Source organism: Octopus bimaculoides, chromosome 8, assembly GCF_001194135.2.
Source record: "Octopus bimaculoides isolate UCB-OBI-ISO-001 chromosome 8, ASM119413v2, whole genome shotgun sequence".
NCBI classification, from domain to species: Eukaryota; Metazoa; Mollusca; class Cephalopoda; order Octopoda; family Octopodidae; genus Octopus; species Octopus bimaculoides.
Window position 1 is genome coordinate 50743913 of NC_068988.1, and position 2947 is coordinate 50746859.

The 2947-nt window shown below is 35.8% G+C and overlaps 1 protein-coding gene across 1 annotated transcript in view; it reads right to left on the reverse strand.

Moving 5' to 3' along the window:
* LOC106881907 (DBH-like monooxygenase protein 1) overlaps positions 1 to 2947 on the reverse strand; it is a 34913-nt gene that overhangs the window by 21448 nt on the left and 10518 nt on the right. Inside the window, exon 5 of the mRNA XM_014932430.2 lies at positions 1557 to 1739. Coding sequence (XP_014787916.1) covers positions 1557 to 1739 — 183 coding nt within the window. The remainder of the gene's footprint in view (positions 1 to 1556; positions 1740 to 2947) is intronic.

Below are 2947 nucleotides of genomic sequence, written 5' to 3' on the forward strand. Positions count from 1 at the left end.
TATATATATATATATATATATATATATATATATATATATCTCAATCTTTCTCTCGTATTCTTTCTCTCTCCCTCTATTTATCTATCTTTAATCTGTCTGTCTGTTTATGTGTCTGTCTATCTGTCTGTGTGTCTGTGTGTTTGTCAGTCTATCTATCCATAATTCATATGCAGATATACACACATATACACATCACACAGACACATTCACACACTCATGAATGAGTAAATTTACTATTATGAGGAATTTCCATCGAATTTATTCGCATTTTCATTGTTAGAAATATTCTCAAAGTGTCAAAAATTTTGAAGTATAAAACAGATTTTTGTAAAGGTCATTTCAAGATATAAGGACGTCTTGGATCATCAGAACTTACTGTAAAATTGCCTACATTCCGAAAAAGCTTAAAACCTCAAGTAAATGGTCCCTGTATCATTACAAATACTGTAGTGGTGCACATGTACCTACCTTGGATCAAGCATATCCAAAATGCTTTAACCAGATAAAAGTCTTTCTTACAAACTAAACGTATTACACTGCACTTGTGTAACGTATCACTTCATTGTTGTCAGGTAATATCAATAATGTAAAGAAGTCACCACTAAAGTTATCAGAGTAACAACAAGGGGTATTAACCTATTGAAGAACTCACAAATTCAAGAAAATATATCTAGTAGACGTCTTGTGAAACCAGGAGTGATTAATGGGGATAGGCGTCAGTTTGGATACAGGCAGTTCTGTTAAGATTGTTGTTAGTGTTAGAATATTTGTTGTTGTTGGCACTCCGTCGCTTACGACGTCGAGGTTTCCAGTTGATCCGATCAGCGGAACAGCATGCTCGTGAAATTAACGTGCAAGTGGCTGAGCACTCCACAGACACGTGTACCCTTAACGTAGTTCTCAGGGATATTCAGCGTGACACAGTGTGACAAGGCTGACCCTTTGAATTACGGGCACAACAGAAACAGGAAATAAGAGTGAGAGAAAGTTGTGGTGAAAGAGTACAGCAGGGCTCTCCACCATCCCCTGCCGGAGCCTCGTGGAGCTTTTAGGTGTTTTCGCTCAATAAACACTCACAACGCCCGGTCTGGGAATCGAAACCGCGATCCTATGACCACGAGTCCGCTACCCTAACCACTGGGCCATTGCGCCTCACATGTTAGAATATAATTGTAGGTATATGTCTGCCTAAAACTAACATATGTCCCTTTATTTTTTCTATAGTATCTTCGCCTTAATCATTACACAATTTAACTTAAAACATAGCCAGTATTTTATTAAGTCACATTCGAATTAACTGATTATCAAAGATTTATAGACATCCGATTTCATTTAAAAGAAGACTATCCGACTACAAATATTCAATCATCATCCTGTTACAGTCACTGACCTGCAAATACACTCTTTGCTGTGTTTATCAATGTTACCACTGCATATTTTCGTCTAACTGCATACATTTTCTACTCCACAACCACTCGGACATTTCAACTTTGATCGAAGAATTTGGAACAGTACCAAAAGGATTTTTATAAATATTCTGTTGTAATGTAACTTACCGAGCCTCCAACTGCCCATCCGAAAACAATTTCGTTACAATAGTACCAGTCAATTGGCATATTTGGTGAGTAGCATTTTGTTTCATATCCAATATGTTTTCCTTTCGAAGTGTTTCTGTAGCAGCCATATAGTAACATATGGTGAACAAAAGCTTCATTTCCATCTTGGATGTAAGGAGAAAACTGAAAGAAGATATATTTTTAATCGTGTAGGAATTTTATTAATATTTGATTTTAACAAAAATTAACTACTACCCAGTTCTCTCGCATCCTAATTTTCGTTCAAAAATACGAATTTTTCTAAGATAAAGGCAGCTCTATTTTGTTGAAATAATATTTCTGCTTCTATTTCGAGTTTTTACTGACCTACCTTGCCAACCGAAACAGAGATCAAGCTAAATACTGTAATGCATTTTGCTTGGTGCTCTACGGCCTTATTTTTTGTAGTAAATAAAAAATACATTGGCAAACTTTTTCCATTGAGACAAGCGATTAAAACGAACGTGGAAAATAGCGATCAAATGATCTCTAACAGAGGTACCCCCTCCAAAAAAAAAAAAGCAAAAAACACAGAATCAAAAGAAAGAGTTTCAATGGATTAAACTGATATTCTTTAAGGTCGAAACTTTTCCGTTGATTTCACTATTTTATGCTGATGACCAGATGCAGATGCACATCATCTAAATTTTCTATTTTGTCCAGAATTTTCGTCCAGCTGATCTTGGAGTTACACCTTTTTTGGTCGCTTTTAGTTTTGAACATTCCAAGAGGGAGAACTCCTCTTTTCGTAACTTGTATTAACTAAATTGGTTATAAATTTCTTCATTACACATTATAATACGAAGAGCGATATTAAAGAGTTCTCAGCACCCAGGCATCCGCCTAAACGGCAGAAGTGTAAATTTTAATCCCTGCCCACATATAAGGAAAGAAAGTACATCCTATCATACATGCGTGACTCATCATGCTTATAATCACCAGTCTCCCAGCTTTGGCCCTCACATCATCATATATAGACCTGAGAATCCAGCAAAGAGTTTGATCAGAACATACTCAAGCGAACTCACAAACACACACGCCGTAACACGGCGGATATTTAACTGCTTTTCCGAAGCCTCATATTGTCGTTAATTGCTCGAAATGAAGAGTAGATGAACAGCCGACAACTGATGAAGGGTAGTTTTTTATGTTATTTGTCTTGTTTTCCATTTGTTTCTCTCGTTGTTCGCATACCAAAGTTTGTCTTCGTATTTCATGTTGTTTTCTTATTTCACGTTGTTTACGTTTTGCGACGTCCTGTATCCATATATTCATATATAGATATACATATACATATATATGCATGTATGTACATATATGTATGTATATATACATATACATATATATGCATG